The 19,317-nt window shown below is 34.0% G+C and overlaps 1 protein-coding gene across 2 annotated transcripts in view; it reads left to right on the top strand.

Annotated features, from left to right (window-relative positions):
• Window positions 1–19,317, top strand: part of LOC129221132 (kinesin-like protein KIF13A) — a 209,222-nt gene that overhangs the window by 61,731 nt on the left and 128,174 nt on the right. For both annotated transcript variants that reach the window (XM_054855576.1, XM_054855577.1), the window contains exon 2: window positions 14,421–14,499. In XM_054855576.1, the coding sequence (XP_054711551.1) occupies window positions 14,421–14,499 (79 nt within the window). The remainder of the gene's footprint in view (window positions 1–14,420; window positions 14,500–19,317) is intronic.

Below are 19,317 nucleotides of genomic sequence, written 5' to 3' on the forward strand. Positions count from 1 at the left end.
TACTTTTTAGTGAGAATCAAGCTTACAGAAATAGTCTTAATAAAAAAAAAACATTAGATTATTTCATCGAATCTTTTGGATTCGTGCTTTCGCGCCAGAACTTCTTTGAATTTGCCGATCACACTTAAACGTTTCAACCTTAGCTACGGGTGTCGACTTACTAATTTGTTACGTTTCTTTTACTATTTTATAAGTGAGATCGAACAAAACACTATATTTCATTTTTATTTGAAAGTGATTACTTGAAAATGTTAGGCAACAAAACCGCTTGCTGACAGTTGCTATTAGTTAAGTTAAAAAGCAAGCAAACTAGGGGACGGCTACAGAAAGTTCGGTAAGCATTCAAGCTAGCTAATTGCCATAATGGCAGTTATTTTCTCATTAGTATCTTTTTATACATGTAATCGAACCAATTGGTAATCAGTTTTTAAAAAATGCAAGGAGAGTCAGTGAAAAGGAAAGAAAAAAAGAAGCCCGGAGTCGGAGTCGGAGTCGGCATGTTTTCTAACGACTCCGACTCCGACTCCTTTATCCCGAAATCAGTCCGACTCCGACTCTTCGACTCCGACTCCGACTCCGACTCCACAGCCCTGATTAAAATTGCACTCTACGCTTGCTATCAACCGTATCGTTGCCAATACACGCGAGAAAAGATGCGAATTAAATATTTAGCTCTGTGAGTGGCAACACAGAATGGCATTTCATCATTTGTGATGTCACACGACAGAAGTGTAAACAATGAAAGCTCACCAATTTAAGTAATTTTTTTAAAAATATTAAACTTAAACAAATTATTTAAAAAGTGGTCAGATCCTATGATTTTAAGCATGCTCTTTCAGAAAAAAATACTTTTGAAATTTTGGAAACGACCCCATTAAATTTTTAGGATGTCACAGTGGCCTCCCGTGACCTCTCGTCGAGGAGCTACTGATAGCTGACTTATTTACAACTGTTCTATAGTTATGGATTTCATTTTATTTTCCCTACCAGATTAATTCAAAAAAAAAAAAAAAAAAGAAGAAAAAAGAAATCGAATTTCCGTCACAACAGAAAGTGAATCGATTTCTCACAGAAACGGTTAAGAATTATTTTTGATTGCATGAGGACTCACTCGGTAATACTTCAGCATCCGAAAATCTCTCTGTAATTCTCACGACAGATTCGACTCAATCGACCGAAGCGTCTTAAGACGTTGTGAAAGTGAATAATAATAATTCGGAAGTGATGTCGAAAAGGCATTGAAAGAATCCGTTGGCGCCGGTCGCCACCTGGTAAAGTATGTGGAAAAGCTAACTCGAATCCATGTCAGAACATTTCCGTAAACAGTAGTGAATATTTTCTTTTTCCTCTCTCTCTGACCCATTTATCGAATGAAAAGTCTTTCTTGTGATTCATGAAGTTTGTAGCATAATGTCTGTCACATCTTTTGAATCCTTCTTCCTCTTTTTTTTTTTTTCTCTTCGATGAATTGCTAAATCTGCTTTGTGTTCAAGCTATTAATATCCCTCAGGATGATTTTAGTTTGTGTCTTCATGTTTTAAAGGAGAGTATTGCGTTTATTTTCTGGGAATTCGTTAAGAGCAATTTATTTAATCCTTTGTCACACAGAAACTCGGATCAGGTTATAGCAAAACAAGGAAAAAAATAAATAAGTAATTGAAATAAATTAAAATCCACATATTTATTATTTTTGAATGTTTTCATGAAGAAAATTACATCAACTAGAAGTCTAAAAATTAATTTGAATTTTGACCTTTTGAATTCAAATTATGTTTTTCGCAATCACGAGAGTGTGTTAGTATGTAGGCATGTGTGTGTTTATGTGTGTGTGCCGGTATGAGTGTGTGGGTAGTTGTGTGTATGAGTGTTTGTGTGTGGTGGGGAATGTGTATGTGTGTGTAGGCATATGTGTTTGTGTCTGTGTGCAGGCATGAGTGTGATGAGTGTGTGGGTAGTTGTGTGTAGGCATGAGTGTTAAAAGTGTGTGGGTAGTTGTGTGTAGGTGAACGTGTAGGCGTCTGTATGTATGTGTAGGTGTCTGTATGAATGCGTGTGTGTGTATGTATGTGTTTGAGTGTGTGTATGTGTTTGTGTGTGTGCATGTGTTTGTGTATGTGTGTGTAGGTGTATGTATTTGTGTATGCGTGTGTGTGTAGTTGCGTATGTATGCGCGCGTGTGTAGCATATGAACGCAACCTGGAGGCGACTTTCGCTATAGGAGCAGCATCGTGAGGAGCCGGTCGACGGTGATGGTGCAGAGGGTGGCGGTGGGAAAATAAAATCAAAGGACATCAAAACAGTCAAGTGAGAACAATAAGCAATCGTGATTGCTCAAAAATAACACTAAAACTTATAGTGATGAAATCCTCGCAAATCAATTCGTAAAATATTTGTCCATTACTGACAAAGAGATGACTTGAACACTTGAAAATCGTATTTTTTTACCAAATTTCGCCTACTTTGGAGAACTTGCACTATTATTAAAAATTTTGGTTTTGAAAAATGAACCAAGCACGTTTTGTTTTATAAAACCCCCATAGTTTCACGAAAAGGACAGAAAGAAATGTTCAAATTTTTTGTACATTACACCCTCCCGTGCCTACGAATACATGTGGTTTTTACCGGTTGAATAAGGCCCTGAAGAGAGCTCTGTGTTTTGATCCAGACCTGGAGCCGAGCAATCCCTGATCCAAAACCCCAGAGGAACTTATTGAGAATGAGAAAGGACTTTGTGTCCTCGAGCATATTTAACGTGCCCCAGTCACCAATAGGGAACACTGTTCGAAGCTTTTTCGACTGGCTGGTATCGTATCTGGAACCCTTCAGTTACGGGTCCGACGCCTTACCAATCAAGTCACCACGGCCTCAAATTTTTAAAACAGTGTAATTACCGCCGCTTCCAATTTTCTCCATTTCTGCCGAATCTTTAGACTGCAAAAGTTGTAAAATGGAAAGGTAATTAGTGCCTCTTCCTACTTTGTATCCCTTCACGGCGAGAACGAACCGCTTCCTTGACTCTTCGCTACTCCAAGGAATTGATTGATTACTGTGACTTCAGAAGTTTTCTCTTCCTGACAAATGCGACTGTTTATTTTTTCAGAAAACCCTTACTCGCGGTTGCTAATGCATCTTTTCAATTTTAAGTTCTGAAAAGCAGTTTGTGACAAAAGAGACCAAACTGAAACTCTTCAAGTGTCCGATCGTATTTAGCATTCGCATTTCTCTCTTGTATCTTACAATTACTAGCGCTCTTCTTTCAAGCTATTGATTGGGCAAACCTAACCTGGATGCGTCGTAATGCTGTGATTAGGATATGCGTGGCCTTCACAATGCTGCCAGGTTAGGTTTGCCCCAACTATAGATGCATTGGTTATTGTTACAATTTCGTGTAATTTTTCGATAAATCACTAAAAAGAACGATCACAAAATCATATTGTTATACAGATAGTCTATTTAATGTAGCGACAAGCTGTATCGATAATTATATAGTAGGGTCCCTGTACCAATCACTGCTCTTGATTTAACCGATTAGATGGAGCTATATTTTTTTATGCAGACCAGGAGTTGATCAATCCTGATCCTGCACTCCCAGAGGTATTGATTCGGAATACGAACTTTGAAGGCTATGTGACAGCAGAGATTTGACATGCACCAGTCACTATTAGCGTACGCGGAGGATCTTCGACCGTGTTCGTCGAACCCGGGACCCTCCAGTTACGAGTCCGACGTCTTACCGACATGGCCACCTCGGCCCTGACATCAGGGCAGAACAAGTATCATTAAAGCTTTAAAAAAAATAATAAGGCAAACTAGCTGTTTTAAAATAAGGGCTGCGTAATCGGAAGCGTCGAACCAACGACTCTCTAGTTTCTATTCCAACGGCCACCACGGCCGCTGGATATTACCTTAAAGAAATGACAATTTCATGGGAACCTATATCTGTAAACGAAAAGGGAAAGTGCTGACCAGGATAGTGATTAGGAAGAAACACTTATTGTATATAATTTATATAAAATTCGTACTGGATAAAAACAGTTCATAGCGCTACAACAAATGCTCGAAGTTGTCACCATTAAGTTTCTGCAATCAAAGAATTTCGATGTGCTTGACCATGCCGGGGGGGCATCCTGTGCTCCATTGGTGTCTTTTACGTATCATATAGTATTGGAAACCAATCATTTATTGTAGCATAACAAACACTTTTCATCTAGTACGCAATTTGTACTAAATATTTCCAATATAAGTTTCCCGTTAATCCCTGTTTTGTCTTCTTTCTGATCTCTGATTTCTGTTACCAGTTCCTCCTGGTTTTTTCTTGTAATGGTTCTATGCAGTTCTCATTTCTGTAGGTGCAATCAACCTACATTCCCCAAAAGTGTGTCGCTACGTTTTTGAGACACCCTGTATAATAACTAGGACACTGATTACGACTTATCTCGTCTCAGTAAACGTGTGGTGTATAAGAGTGTATAAAAATTAACGACTTGTATGATGACAAAGAAAGTTAAAGGTGCCTTACAGATAGCGAGAATTTATTCCTTTTTAAATAGAAAATGTGGTCGCAATTACTTATTTATATTGAATGTAATAAATGAACAAACTAGAATCTCTTTCTTTTTTTAATAACAAGCGTTTTTTGAATTTGAGAAGAATATTTTGTTTACTAGTCGACCCATGTGGAACTCCGCACTATGCTTCGAATTTCGCTCTTTAAAAATTTCAAAGAAAGATGAAGAAGAATAGAAACAAGTTAACAAATTTAAGTAAACGGAAAAAAATTAAACTCAAAAAAGAAGGCATATAATTTGAAGACATCAGCAACAAAACCTCGTTAAATCTAACGTTGTGATAATGTGATCATCGCTCACCTTTTTTTGGTTGTACGTATTTTCAATGCAAACATAAATATCATTAAAAGTGTGACTGACTGACTCGTGCAAAAGCAATAATTGTGCACGTGAAAAAAACGGATTGTGGCAAATACAGTCCTGCCTATGTGAGGATCTGACGGAAAAAAAGAAACATTAAAGAGATATTTATTGGCACGGACTTGAACTGACGCCATTCTGATTAACAGCAGGACGCTCCAACCAACTGAGCAGTTGTGCCTTCGTTTTCGAATGCTATTCATTGAAGCAATGTGTAATAAAAAACAGCAAAAATCCTTTTTGCCAAAAAAAAAAGACCATGCGTCTATGTTTTGTCATTAGCCAGCATGATATACTTTAAAATTATTCGTAAAAAAAGGAATTTGATTAAGGAATGAGGAAGATCTCGCGTAGCAATTAAAACAAACATTCAGGAGAAATCATAAATTGAAAATAAGTGTTTTTCTTTTTGAAAATTGATACAATTTCGCATAGCAGACTGCTTTAACCGTTACAGCTTGAATGCCAGCGCATGTGCTCCTTTTAATCGAACATTTAAAATTCAAAACCAAAACCAGTTGAACTGAGTCCGTTTTTTAAGTGTAATTTTTCGAACGTAGACAAATTGCACCCCCCCCCCCCCCCCCGAAAGCAGAGGAGTAGAAAACGTTGTAGAAAAATGAGTAGTTGATAATAATTTTAATGTTTTACATAGTATTCGAATAAATAGTTAAAGGTTTACTGGGTGAAACTCGTAATTTCAATTTAGCGTAGTATTTTTTCATTTCTATAAAAGGTCGAGCACTGCTATGAGAAAAAATATACGTTTCAGCATATAATGAAAAAGTTTTTCTGCACAAAAAGGATTCCCTTGAGAACTGAATTTTTAAACCTAATACTTTTTTTATGCTTACATTATGCTTAGTGGTCTGAACGGAGTCAAAGCTTTAAAAAAAAAAAAAAAAAAAAAAAAAGAAAGAACACTCTTCGATTAATAGTCAACTTATCTGAATAATAACTGTAGCCTGCATAAAGGAGTCGAAACGCAGAGTATAGCATTCCCGTCGTATTTATTTTAATGCCTTACGTGTGTTGTGTGTGGTATGTTATGGGTACAAACAGGAAAAAAAAAAAAAAAAAAAAAAACCATCTGCATAAGGGTCATTCCATGTCAAGTGATCCAAAGTTTTTTCATCACAATTTTGTATTTCTTTTGAAATTTGGCTCATCAATTGTACCCTTCAAGGTGATCAAAAGTCCAAATTTTTAGATTTTTATCTCTTTTATTTTTTGATTTATGAGACTTTGATTTTTAGAAAAACACTCGTTTTTTCATGGATGCTTGAACAGAAAATGGACGATTACTCAGCACCAAACATAGATAGAAAGATTTGGTAAAACATATTTTAAAGTACGTTAGTTACTGTTTAATACGACATGCAATATGACTAATTTTGCAAAAATTTTCATTTTTAAAAATTTAAATTAAAAATTGTAATTTTTCAGGAAACATATAATGAATTTTTTTTTTAAATTCCCAAAAATTTTTGTGTATTTTATCTTCATTTGTGGGAAATTTCAAGTTGGGATCTCAATGGGATCATATTTTTATGAATTTTTTAGTAAAATTTGACTTAAGAAATAATGATATTTTTCAGATTCAATTTAGTTAAATATGGTATTCTCTTACTAGTGATGATCAAATGAGTAGTAAAAACATGACTATGCTTGAAATGAACTGGCATGAACTTGTAGATTGGTAAGCCCTCCCCCCTCCCCCCACTTTTAATCTTTTTTTTTCAAATGTTTTCTAAATTTAAAAAAAAAAAACGAAAGAAAAAAAAATCTGCAGTTTAATAAAATATATTGAGAGAAAAAAAAACCAAAAGCATGGTTTTGATTTCGATACTGCTGGAACCACTTGAACAGAGCTGATTCTACTTCAGGAAAAGTGCACATCTTCATTCTTTTCAAATTCGGATTCATGGATTTTAGATTCTACCACTTTAAAAGTTTCTCTTTTTCTTTGATATCGTTGACAGAGTGTATTTGCTTAGACATCTTTAATGGTAAAAAAAGCTCTCTCTGTCTCTCAGGAACTTATCAGCAAATGTTTGAACTAAAGAATGAAGGGGAACGCATCTTAACTTAGGTCCGCCTTTAAATAAAGGTACAATCTGTTGACTTGACAACTTGACAGCTTAAAAGCAAATTTGTAGTCCAGTAACATGTCAAAGTAAACAGTACAACAATTTTTTTTTTCGTTTTTTCGAAATAAATCTCGAATCATCTTTAAAAAAACTTCGAGTTAAAAAAAGTTATCTTCGAGATATTGAGAATAATTAGCATGAAACTAAAGACAAAGGGGTCGGGACTTGATAAAAACTTCGAGTTATAGTAATATTTGAGTTATCGCGAATTGACTGTATATGTAAAAATAATGTAAACGGTTTTCAAACTGACTTCTCTTCTGATGCCAAACGCGAAGGTAATTCCCCCAAACCTTTCCCCCTTTACGACACTGATTATAATCAAAGGTTTTGACTAATTTAATTAATGAACATAACTATATATTGACTAACTTAGTTAATGAAATAACATTATATGGGATGAGATTTTATAAAAATAAAATTACCTTCTGAGTTTTTTATCTTGAAACTCTCAATGTCCGCCTCCACTCCCCCCGCGCGGACAAGAACATTACACTGGCGACAAAATAAACCTTTAAACCTTTCCAAAAGCTGGCAAAAATGTCTTTTTGATTTTCTAGAGCAGTACATGATTAATTGTTCTGTTCCAGTCAATTTTTCTTCAGTCACATAAAAGTAATGTTTCAGCTCATACTCTCGAGGAAAAATTCAATCACTCCTGCTCTAATCGAGCCAGAATAGTAAATTGAAGAAAAAACTTCTTTTTTGATATCGTCTTGCGTCGTAGAAAGCTGAAAGTGACAAGCACTGATCCAGAGAGGGGGGAGTCATGGGGGCCCTTTGAATAAACAAAAATTGTCCTAAAACTGCGTGTTTGGGATTTGTTTCGAAAAATTTGCCCCAGACCCCATATTTATGCCCAAAAATCGCACCTTTCCAAAAATCCCCCCCCCCCAAAAAAAAAAAAAAAAATCCGGAAGCTTGATCTGCCCCGTATGTATGTTCCTCTACTTGTTTCATGATGGTCAACTGTATTTTCAAACTAATTTTATGAAATAATTTACCCAAAAAATATGTTTATATATGTTTATATAACAAAAAAGATTTGACAAAATAATAATTTTTAAATATCATGAGGAAGTGTTCGTAAGAAAAAAAAAACTGGGAAAGTTAGAGTTTTTCGTGCTCTGTGAATTCTCATTTTTTCTCCCCCTGTTAAGTATTAATTTACTCCAAGAGATATTCTGTCGCTTTTTGGAAAATGAGTGTGAAATGTTGAAATGAAATAAAATCCATTACTTGTTTAAACTAGTTTTTCGAAAGCATTTTGTTCAAATGAATTTGAACGTGCCTAGTCCCTATTTATTCGTCTCATCATTCCGTTTCTTGCATTTGAATTTAAATGCATTTTGCGAAATTGTCTATTCTGAATGAGTCAAAGAAAAAAAAAAAATTTTGCAATGAGACAAGGATCTCATTTTGTCTTGCATCGCCTGTTTTTTGCTATTATCTCATCCAGAGATATTTTTTACGCTCCTACTTGCGTATTTCACGCATTGAAAATAAAAAATAGGCCTCCAAAATTTTGTCAATACTCATTTTCAGGCTTTGTATCTCGTAAAATTTAGCATCGTGAAAATGAGTTAAAATGATCAATCGGTATGTTAAAAATGAAAAAAAAAAAAAAAAGAACTTAAAATGGTTAAATTTTAAAAAAAAATTATGACTATCAAGCATTTGAAAAGCTAAAAATAAAAATAGTAGGGGAATGTGGGGCAAAGTGAAATGGTGAAATATTTACTCTGCTTTTAGCGCCACCTATCTGGTAGTATTTTAACTATCTAGTAGCACATGTAATCTATTCCAGTCAGTAAAAAAAATCACCGAAGATTAAAGCATATGATATTACAAGCAATTTTCAAAAAATGATACCTATATTGTAATACAGTCGAATCCCGATTTACGCGAGGGATGCGTTCCAAGACCCCTCGCGTAAGTCGGAATTTCGCGTTGTGGAACAACGTATGTTTAGAAAACTTTTATAAGCATACCCAGTTATTTCAGACATGTGTTAACACCCCTCAAATTGTTTCAAACCATTTTTTTACTATATATTACCGTACCTTTTATAAAGAACTGATTTTTTACTGTATTTTAGAAAAATTGTTACTATTTAACATGATTACTGTTATAAAGCACAAAATCTATGATCAATAAGATATATGTACTTAAACAGTAGGGTACTTACATTTAGTACATTACTGCATTATAATAGCACTGAATAGTAGATATCGTAATTTTAATTATAATTTTTAAAATTATGAAGATGATGGTTTATGCAGTGTGGGAACACCCCTAATTCTGGCTTCGCTTCTATTTTTATGATGTTTGTATTTTGCTCAGACACTATTCTGAGAGCTTCACTGTTAAGATTAAAGTGCTCGTTTGATAGCCATTCTGTTTTATCTACGTTCATATGTAGAAGAAAAAAAAATGTTAAGAATCAAAGCGGTTATTTGTATAAACAAAAGCAAAGCGTTGTTTAGACTAATACAGTGTGTGAACTTCCGCTTTCAGTGATGCTAAATTAATGAAAGTCCATTCACGAAACCAATATTTAGTGTCAACGAAGCCCATTCTAACGCTTCGCCGCTCCTTTTCAAAAAATTTCATGCTGCAAGCGAGCAATTTGCGTCAGCAATAAAAAAATTCATTACTCATGAAAAACTCGCGTTATAGCCATTTCGCGCAAGTCGGATCGCGTTGTAGCGGGATCCGACTGTACTTTGTTCCAAGTCAAAAATTATTATTTTATTATAAAATTATAAAGTTCTTGTTATTGATATATTAAGTATTAAATGAGACCTTCTAATACTCTGTGAAATATTTATTTAGTTAATATTAAAATTATTTGTATTTTAAAAATTTTCTACAATCAGTGAAGTACATGTGAAGTGGATGGGGCAAAGTGAAATAGTTTATTTTGTTTACTCGCTCATTCATTTACTAAATTGCTTACGCATTCATTTATTAATTCATTCTCATTTACATTCCTCCATTTACTGATTTATTCTTTCATTCACTTATTTTCTTATTCATTCACTTTTTTACTTACCTTTTACTACTCATTTATTTTCCTTCATATATTAATTAATTAACTAATTTAATTTTCAGTTTATTGTTTCAGTATCGTTTCATTTACTCATTAAACCTTTTATTTACTGATTCATTTGGTCAAAAATATTTTCTATAATTGAATAGAAAATATTTCATTAGAAAATTATTTCATTTTTCACTTTGCCCCATGGAAAAATAAAGTGAACATTTTCTACTCTTAATTTTGAAGGCGCAAATTTACTGCCAAAAATAAAAATACTATTTCAATGCAAGTTTTATTATAAAATAGAATGTTCTTTCTTTATGTACTGTAATATTCAAAATAAATTTCCAATCTGCTCATTTTGAAAAAGCTAGAGCCCCACATTCCCCTACCCATCTTTTCTCTCTCCCTCTCATTTTCTATTTCATAAAAGTTATATTTTTTTGGAGGTGATTCTTATTATATAGGCTTTAGTGTTTTCGTATATTTTACTCCTTCAATGTGAATTTCACTCCTGTAAAAATGACTAGGAGCATTTTCACGCCTTGTAAAAAAGTTAGCAATATCAGTGATTCTCATCTTAAATTTTTCTTCGCTGAATATTTGTGAAATGATTCATGAATTCTTTTTAGCGCAAACTTCAAAAAGGAGGGGTTCCCAAATTTTACCAAGTCTTGGGACCCTTTGAAAAGTTGGAATGTTCTCCTTGCATTCCTAGCCATTTATTGTGTGTATGTTTGTGTTTGTATGATGTATCAGAATTCTTTCTCTTTTTCCCCAAGCAGAAGTGAATTCGTCTAAGCGGAAACGTCTTGTTATCAGAGCCATGTTGCACTAATCTTTGCATTCAGCTTGTGTCGAGGCATTTATTTACCTGATTTGTTTTTTCACTTCTTATTTGGTTTTGCGCTTCGCAGTGCAGAACTTTTATCTTAATGAAGCATGATCAAGTTAATTAAACTGGCACCGGATTTTTTTGGTTTAAGAAAAATTGGTTTGGGTTACGAAAAGAGAAAAATTTCGTCTCCACTCTGTTCTTTGTCTCTTTTCTTTTTTATCTTCTTGTTAGATCCGTGCTTGGGCTGGAGTAAGGAAATGGAATGTATTTTGTTTCTTCCAGCAAGGAATATCAATCAACGAGTGACTGAGGCATTATCAATCTCTTCCACTTGCATCATTATGGAATATTTGTGTAAATGTAATCAATAAATCGCGGTTTTGTTGGGAAAAATTTTCATAATGATAATGGCGTTCCATACTTGTAAGTATCGAAGAAAACTATCCGCATAATGGTGAAAAATGATCTTTTCTCTGTGATGTGTGTGGGGGGGGGGAGGGGGGAGGGAGTCACAACAGCAGCGGCATTCTGGCTTCTTCTGCCTTTTCTAGAACATTCTTTTCCGGTCAGTAACCCGCCCAAGACGAGAATTGAAACCCCCCTTTCTGCCATAACTTCTGCCACAATGGGCGAGAATGCTGGAGGTAATAAAACAGGGGCAGCGGAGTAAGCCCCTGCAAAAAGCTTGCTCAAAATCGTCTGATCGATCCAGCGCATGAATGTGTTCAAAGAGCAAAACGCAGCGAAGGATAATAAATAAAATCGATTTGTTTCTTGAATTGCCTACAGCATGTTCTGAGGACTGTATGTTCCTTTTTTTTTTTGTGGTCTTTGTATTGTTGGAGTTACCCAATGTTAAGACTAGGCTTTATTTGCCCTGAATATATTTTTTTCAAATAAAGCTTCTTAATTTTGTTTTTCGTTCTCACCAACATACCTTATTGGAAATTTTGTATGCCTTCTACTTATCAAAAGCAGAAATAATAGCCACAGGTTTCTTATTCAACAGCTCTAACAAGTGCAAGTATCAATGATAGTTAAGCTATAAATAAATACCTTTGTTTGTGCCGAGAAATAACAGGAAATATCCAACGCTGTTTAGTACAAACAAACAGCTTACAGAATACACGCGTTTCGGGGTTTCAAGGAACCCCTTTTTCAATTCAAAGGTGTGAGCTTCTAGATGTAAAGAAGCTTACATCTCCCACTTTCTTGCTTCTTTTACTCGGTGTCTTTATATCTGGAAGCTCACACCTTTGAATTGAAAAAGGGGTTCCTTGAAACCCCGAAACGCGTGTATTCTGTAAGCTGTTTGTTTGTACTAAACAGCGTTGGATATTTCCTGTTATCAGTGATAGTGTTTTTTTTTTTTTTTTCAAGAAATTAAACTGCTGAAACAACTAAATAAGTATTTTCTTATAAACATTAATAATAACTTTACGATCCTTTCTGGTTTCAGTGGACTGTATGCATAATGCATAATATTAATTCATGCGTACAGGCATGCCCCAAATGCACAACAAATATTTTCAACCCCCCCCCCTTCCCTTCCTTCAGTTTGCTTTTCTGTATGAGTTTTTAAAACACATGGACAAAGGCTTCTAAAAATACCCCTAAAATCAAAAAGTACATAAATTAATTCAAGAAATGCTTTAAATATAAAACATTGAAAGTAGGGGCAATGTGTGTCTGTCCGTAACCTTAATAAATCCTAGTCCAACGAAAATCATTTTCTAACGTTTTTGTTCTGAAGTTCTCTACCAAATAACCAATCATTTCTCTTGTGCTTTATGGCATTATAGTTCAAAGGCTCCTTGCTAAAATGCAAGGAGTCGCTAAGGACATCTTATTTCCCCACTTTATTTTTCATTTGAACAATTTTTTGTTCAATTTTTAACACTTAAAAAAAACTTAAAACATTTTTCTTCGGAGAAATTTGTATCTTTCGCGAAATCTAATCCTTTGAATCTCGAGGGAAGAGATTATCGTCTATATCTCTTGTATGGAAAAAAAAATCAGTTGTGCTAAAACTTTTGTTTTTAAAACTATCTAAGTTGATGATAGTGGGGTTTTCCACTACCGTAAGCAAAATTCGTCGGCATGCGGATTAGAAAATGTGTAAATATTTGGAGAGCACAAACACAACTAATCTACTGTTTTGTACTTAAAGTAGTGAAAAATGGTTCTTTGTATCTATTTAAAAACTAAGTTTAAAGTTACATTTATCATTGAAAAAGAGCGTTTTTAATGCGGGCTTTTATATAAAACATTTACTGCTTCTTTCTTCACGAATAAGTTAGAGTCGTGTTTCAAGTGTATTTTTGTTTGTAGTGTATTTTTAAACAACAAATAAATATGCTGCAATTGTAGAAGTTTATAACGTATATTCCGGCGATAAAACGGTGTCTTCTATTTGTTTTCATGCCCATTCAGAATCTAAGATATGGCTAAGAATATTTAAAGGGTAGGTCACGTTTTATGTGATGCCATTTGCGATAAATTCGCGAATTTATCTGATAAGATACTTAGTAAGAATGAAAATCTCTTCCTTGTACTGTTGATAAGCGAATTACGTGAAAAGAGAGTAAATGAATATGTTTACTCTACTTCCACTCTGTTAACTCTCCATTTTCAGGCTATTCAATTCTATTGTTAAAACGTTTTTAGATTGAATTTGTTAATACATAAGTATTAAAAACACATCTTTAAAATTTACATATTAATAATAATGTATCATGTATGCAGTTACTAACAGTGGATAAGATAGCTGTTTATACAGTGCTTGGGACAAACATAGCTTGTTTTAACCCTTCAAGGCATGTCATACTTTTTGGGGATTTAGAACGTCGGTCTGTGTCACAACTGGTATTGAATAAAAGTATAATTTTGTAGTTAAAGGCGTTGCAGTTTTCGTTGCTATTTTGCACGCTGTTCTGCGCAAAATCTACAGAGCGGTAATCTTTCGCGTTTTATAAATGTGTGTCTATATTTCGCAAAATTCGCCGGATTAATGGAAGGGTAGGAATACTCATTTTCAATGTCTTGGTAGTTTCAGTTTTTAGAGTAACTTACTTCAAGTTCGATAAAATCAAGTTACCTAATAATTCTCAACGTATACACTTCTCGAGGCTATTTTTCTTCTTTCTTTCTTTTTGTTTTTTTTAAATCAAAGCCTTTAATTTGATCTGTTACTTTTTAATGGTTCAATCAATATTTCTTTTCCCAACTAAATCTTTTGTTCTATGGTTTTAAAATGTAGCACTAAATACAACACTACACATCTGTTTCTGACTATCTGAAACAATCTCTATGTAAGTTTTTAACGCTTAATTTTATTAAGAGTTTATTGTGTGTGTGTGTGTGTGTGTGTTTTTTTTTTTTTTTCAAAGCTCTAGTTTAGTAGAAATTTAATGTCATTTTAGTGAAAACTTCCCATTTTCACTTCTTTTTCTTTATATTTTTAGAAATTGAATTGGGGACAAAATGTGTTGTGGAAGTGGACCAACAGCAAACCATTTTGCACAATCCCAGTTCAAGAAACAGGTGAGTTTGTAGAATTGTTTCAGTATAATTATTTTTATGATCATTTAAGCCCGAATTGAATATACAGGTATACCTCATGATTGTTAGTTGAGCCGAAATGGATAATTTTTGAACTAAATTTTGTATACTCCAGTGAAAGTAATCCAAAAGCTTGAACTATGCGGACGATCAAAACGTCGTAATGCTCTACAGTGATCTGTTCTTTATCCGCAATCGGTAGTGTCATTTCGATACTTTATTAAGAAACTAGTGGTACTTGCACGGCTTTGCTCGTAGCTGAAAATTAAAAGGTCATTCGGTTCGCCTTTATATTTACAAATAATGGATGACGAATTTCTCGCCAATTGGCTATGTTCATTCGCTCTCCCATTCCACGTCATGCTAATTTCGTAATTTATGATATTTTTGCTCCGGGAAAAGTTCTTATAATTGAAACAGAAAAAGTACAAAATCGAATTTTCGAAAAATCGCTTCGAGGTGCACACCCCCATGCTACAAACTAACTTTGCCAAATTTCATGAAAATCGACCGAACAGTCTAGGCGCTATGCACGTTACAGACATCCAGACGGAGATACTTTGAGCTTTATTATTAGTAAAGATTATAATCAGTGATGCAGTTCACAAAAAATTTCCCCCTTGTTACGCTTAAAGGCGGGGGAAAATACGTCACGAAAAGGAATATTTATCCCAAATTATGCTACAAAACTTAATATTGCCTTATCTCTTGTTTTGTATTATTAAAAAATGTTAATAAATAAAATGAAATGTGAAACAATTAGTGCAACGATATAACAAGCAAAAGCGGTTATTTCGAAGCTTTTACTCTTGATTCCATGCGAGACTAAATAAAAGTATTAGAGAAAGTTATGTAAGATGCGAACAATCTTCCATAACTTTCTCTAATGCTTTTATTTTCAAGTTACTTTTTATCTCACAAGTTGATAAAATCAATATTTGATTTGATCACGTGCCTTCTTACCAGCCAGCGTTACTATTTGATATTCAGCCAAGTGTGCTTAGTGGTTCATTATTTTTCATTGAACCGTGTCGGATAACTGGAGAAATGCTTTTACCATGGGAGAGTAACTCCCATTACAAAATATTTAGATATGCATATTTCAGGTTTTTTTTTGTTTTCGAACTTGTGGGTTTCATTTGTTAAAGTATTTGCTGAGAAAGTGGGCAGTGTTTTTATTTGAAAAGTGTAAAAAATATCAGTTTTGTTAAAATTAAAAAAAAAAAAAACTTATCGAAAGCAAGATACAGCTGCGCGTTAATTTAAGAAAAAAAAAACAGATTTGAAAGCTTTGAAAAGAGTAGTTGGTATGAACAGATTGTTGCTTTACATACACAGCCCCATTGCTTTAGTACCTTACGTTGTGTCCTTAATCTTAATGATTTTTTTTTCTCCACTTCTCGGTTTTTTATCCTGTTCTGCAGAATTTTCTGGATTCCCTTCAGCTATAATAAGTATCCCATTGAACATGTATCAATTGTAATTCGACTGCAATATCTTTGTTAAACACTATTTTCTTTTGTTTACATATAGCTGACAGTTTTTTTGTAAGAACTGACGCGTGTGGCCGACGATTTTTTTTTTTTTTTGGAAAAGTGAAAAAGAAACTCAATAAAAGTATAGGTAACCTTTTCATCGCACAATATATTTATTAGGAGTGTATACATATACTAGTAGCATATACACATATATGCAACTAAAGTATTTAAACTTTTTATGAGTATGATGGTTGATAAGCTGTTTGAGGGTACAAAAGATAAATTGACGATAATCCCTATCTAAATGTGTAATATTTCGTAAATTGCATCAAGTTTATCGAAGGACGTGATATGACGTTCTCGTCAAGAGTAACACCGTATATTGTTACGTTTCCGATGAACAATATGTTAATTTGAAATGTAACAGTTCAATTAGCAACAGTTTTACATTAGTGGGATGGTATTATTAACCCCTTCAGTTGGAATTATGAAATACTTGACCAAAAATGTTTATATTTGGTACACAGTATACTACGGTAAAGGGTACCTTATAGACAAAATTTCAGGTTTGTAGGAGCAAAATTAAAAGAGATATGGCACGTCCAATATTCCGGACTTATATTTTTGAAATTAATATTTCATATAAGAAAACGATAAAATACCAAACAAACTTATATATTTTTTAAAAAATCAGTAAAAAAACCCTCGCTTTTTGGACGAGAATCCATGGTTGGAAAAATGAGCCACTCCCTATCTCCTAATCCTTATATGTCAGTGTTGTCAATCCCAAAACGAAAAATTATTTCACAGATTATAATAAGCAGATTGTAAAGAGTCAACTACAAAAAAATTAGATAATTTAATTAATTATTAAATGATTAGCAGCTGTATGTCCGGTATACCGGACACCAGGTCTGAAGGGGTTAAAGTTTTATTATTATTCTTGATGTTTTGTGCAGGATACCAGATAGTTGTTTCATTTGAAGATTGGAATTGTACCCATTGTACGTACGCATAACGAATTCGTGAAACAGCAATAGAAAATTAAAACCGTTCTAAAGATTCTTTCTTGAGAAAGTAAAGCCGTGCTTGTATTATTGTTTTCTTGAAGGAGTTGTTTCTCTTCTTTCTTTATTTCCATGTTTATTGGTTCCTGCTTTTTGATGTCATTGGTTGACATGACATTCCTATTGAGTATGTGCTTTCTTGACGTAATTGTGAAGGTCACAACGTTGTCGTGTTCGCTATATCTTTCTTGCAGAGAGAAATTCAGAGATATCTCTTGTCCTTAATCATTTTCGGTATCAGTTTTCAGGTTATCTTTTGACGTGAAATATTGAGAGAATAAATATAGTACTTCTGATAAATTTGTTTTTTGTGAATCGCGGGGAAAGGTGTCTCTTTTACGTAACTTGTCTTTTTTCTAATCCTACTATCCCCGATTGAATATGCGCAGTTCAGATCTTGGTACTTCGTTACATGCGAATTTGCGAATCCTATTACAAAAGTTTGGAATAGTTGGGGTAAAACAGTAGTAGAAAATTGTGCCTAGAAATACATCCATATAAAAGTTCCACCGGAAACTATACTGCTTCGTTCTACCAGTGAAGAGCTTAAAAATATATATTTACAACAACGCAACTGTTTTCAATAATGGAGTAATCAAACTAAGTAATTTGCTAAACTGACACAATGATGCAGCTTTACTCTAGCTCAAGACTGCGTAAAATTATGTAGAACACTATCATAGACTGTTGCAATACGTCTATTCAAAGCGCAAGTTATTGGTATGTCACTCGTATCTAATTTTAACTGCCAGCATCTATGTACTTCGTGCCGGGGTACTCAATTATGAATCCGAGCGACAACTAGTCTGTAAAATTCCAGTGCATGTTATGTATTTCAGGTTCAAGTGATTATGGAGCTTTCTCATCGCGTCTGCAGATAGATATTAAAGTTTTGTCTCCAAGCCCTTTGGATGATTATTCTCAATAGATTTCTGTAAAAGTTGTTTCATTGCAAACGTAGTGCCCTTGCAGGAAAATCAAGCTCTTTGTTACACTAAACACCTGCTTACCCTCAGATCATGGAGTTTTGCAGTACAAGCGATTCTTAATCAATTTATTTAGATATTGCCGCTAAATTTCGCTAAGTCGATCGGTTTAGTCGCCATACCCTTTGTAAGATAATTGTCAATAAAATAATTTAATAAAAATATGCAAATTATAATACAGAAATGAAATCTGTAAAAGTGTCAGTTTAGCGAAAGCAACATGTTTTCGTTGCGTTATACATATTTTTGCAATTCAAACAATTATTCCTTAAGACATTAATATTTTGCTGCCAATTTTGTTTCCATACCCTTTGTATATTTCTTTGTAAAAGTAAATAAATTCTGCAAAAGTTTCTCATTTGCCAACGCTGTACAAATGCAGGGAAACAACCTGTCTTAGCTATCCAATGCATGGGTTGTCTAGTGCAAGAAATTCTTCCTCAAGACATTTAAGTGTTTTCACCAAATATCGCCAAGATTTTCTTGCCAAGCCCCCTTCGACAATTCTCAGTTCAAGTAAATAATTTCTGTAAAAGTAGTTTCTCTGCAAGTGCAGTGTCAATGCGAAGAAAACAACCTGTCTCTACTACGCGACGCCCGTCATGTAATTATTGGATTTGGGTTGGCATGAACTAATTTGCAATATCGCCGTGCTAACTTGAATTGCCGCGGCAGTGTTGGTGCACATGCGGAGGAAGATGTGACTAGGAACTAAAGGTTTAGAACTTTTATCAAAAAAAATTGAGGTTTAGATCTTAAGTCAACATGAAATCAACAAAAGGGACATCGTAGGTGTGTGGATTTAATCGTTAAAAAATGAAATTCCAATAACTTAAGCGTTGTGTTAAAATATTTTCTCACTTCATTACTGCTTCGTCTCTTAATTTTATGTCTTACAACTTGTTAAACCTAATGACTTAGTTTTAATAGCTGTTGTACTTTTTTCACGAATGCATTGTGCTAGTTATACACATTTGATTCTTCGGTAAATGAAAAAGTACGTCTTCACAATTAATGTATGGAGCGAAAACAATATATTAGTTGCTGGATTAACAAATGCCGGCTGTATTGTGATACATAAACATGTTTCGTAGAGTATATTTTAAGTCTTATGCAATATTGACACGTTTCTTGTTGTGTACCTCTATCTCCGAATCAAAAGCATTTTATTCATGACCGTCTTTGAATGTTTCCTTGCAGTCGTGCCTTTCATGTTTTACCGGATATGGAAGCATTGTTTTGTCAGAGCGAAAACATCCTCCGCAAGAA

This window comes from Uloborus diversus, chromosome 4 (genome assembly GCF_026930045.1).
Source record: "Uloborus diversus isolate 005 chromosome 4, Udiv.v.3.1, whole genome shotgun sequence".
In the NCBI taxonomy this organism is placed as follows: domain Eukaryota; kingdom Metazoa; phylum Arthropoda; class Arachnida; order Araneae; family Uloboridae; genus Uloborus; species Uloborus diversus.